The following is a 1,136-nucleotide window of genomic DNA, read 5'->3' as shown; positions in this document are numbered from 1 at the left end:
TGATTTTACAATTATTTTTATTTACTTATATAAATATTTTTAAAATATACTTGAAAGAGTATATTTATTGAATTGATTTTTAGAAAGTTGAGATTTGTGTTAAATATATCATTAATAAGTCAGCCAATACATTATATTTAAATTATTTATTTTTGTATTTTCTTAGTTTACACAAATCTTTATCCCAAGAAGAAAATCTGAAGGATCAGTTTAACCATACTCTTAATACCTATGAAGAAGCTTTAAAAAACAGAGAGAACATTGTTTCCATCACTCAACAACAAAATGAGGAACTGGCTACCCAACTGCAGCAAGCATTGACAGAACGAGCTAACATGGAATTACAGCTTCAGCATGCCATAGAGGCCTCCCAAGTGGCTAATGAAAAAGTTCAAAAGTAAGTAAAATGATCTTGCATTACTTCAAAAGCATAAAATGAAACAAAACAAAAAACTCTTTTGACAGCCATATAATGTATTATTTATTATCTGTGCTATTGATAACTTAAGACAAAAGTAGATTGGACCAAATGGACTTTTGGTGAGCATAACTGTTTAATTTTTAGAATATCCCATTTTTCTAGCTTATCTTCTAGTATTTGTGTATTGTTAGTTATAGATTGTATCCAGTTTATGCTGTGTATTAGGTCCTCTAGTGTTGACTGTGTTTTTCTTCTATGATCTTTATAGTTTTATGTTTTATATTTAGGCCTTTGATCCATTTTGAATTAGTTTTTGTATATGGTGTGAGGTATGAGTCTTGTTTCATTTTTTTAAAGATGGACATCCAGTTTTGCCAGCACCATTTGTTAAAAATACTGTCTTTTCCCCCCATTTAATGGACTGTGGGCCTTTGTTGAAGATTAGGTGACCACAGGTGGATGGATTTACATCTGGCTCCTCGATTCTGTTCCATTGGTCTACGTGTCTGTCATTGTACCATTACCAGGCTGTTTTGACTACTGTGACTGTATAGTAGGTTCTGAGATCAAGTAATGTGGGGCCTCCTACTTCGTTCTTTTTTTCTATAATGCTTTGCTTACCCAGAGCCTCTTTCCTTTCCATATAATATTGATTATTAGTTTTTCCATCTCGTTAAAGAATGCTGCTGGTATTTGGATTGGGATTGCATTGTAT

The 1,136-nt window shown here is 32.1% G+C and overlaps 1 protein-coding gene across 1 annotated transcript in view; it reads left to right on the top strand.

Moving 5' to 3' along the window:
* The window catches only part of MIPOL1 (mirror-image polydactyly 1), a 354,221-nt gene that overhangs the window by 291,032 nt on the left and 62,053 nt on the right, over positions 1–1,136 (top strand). Inside the window, exon 11 of the mRNA XM_004376497.1 lies at positions 167–397. Coding sequence (XP_004376554.1) covers positions 167–397 — 231 coding nt within the window. The remainder of the gene's footprint in view (positions 1–166; positions 398–1,136) is intronic.

Source organism: Trichechus manatus, unplaced genomic scaffold (genome assembly GCF_000243295.1).
Source record: "Trichechus manatus latirostris isolate Lorelei unplaced genomic scaffold, TriManLat1.0 scaffold00043, whole genome shotgun sequence".
Classification (NCBI taxonomy): domain Eukaryota; kingdom Metazoa; phylum Chordata; class Mammalia; order Sirenia; family Trichechidae; genus Trichechus; species Trichechus manatus.
Note: the sequence above shows the minus strand (reverse complement) of the source record. Positions and strands in the feature narration are given on the sequence as shown.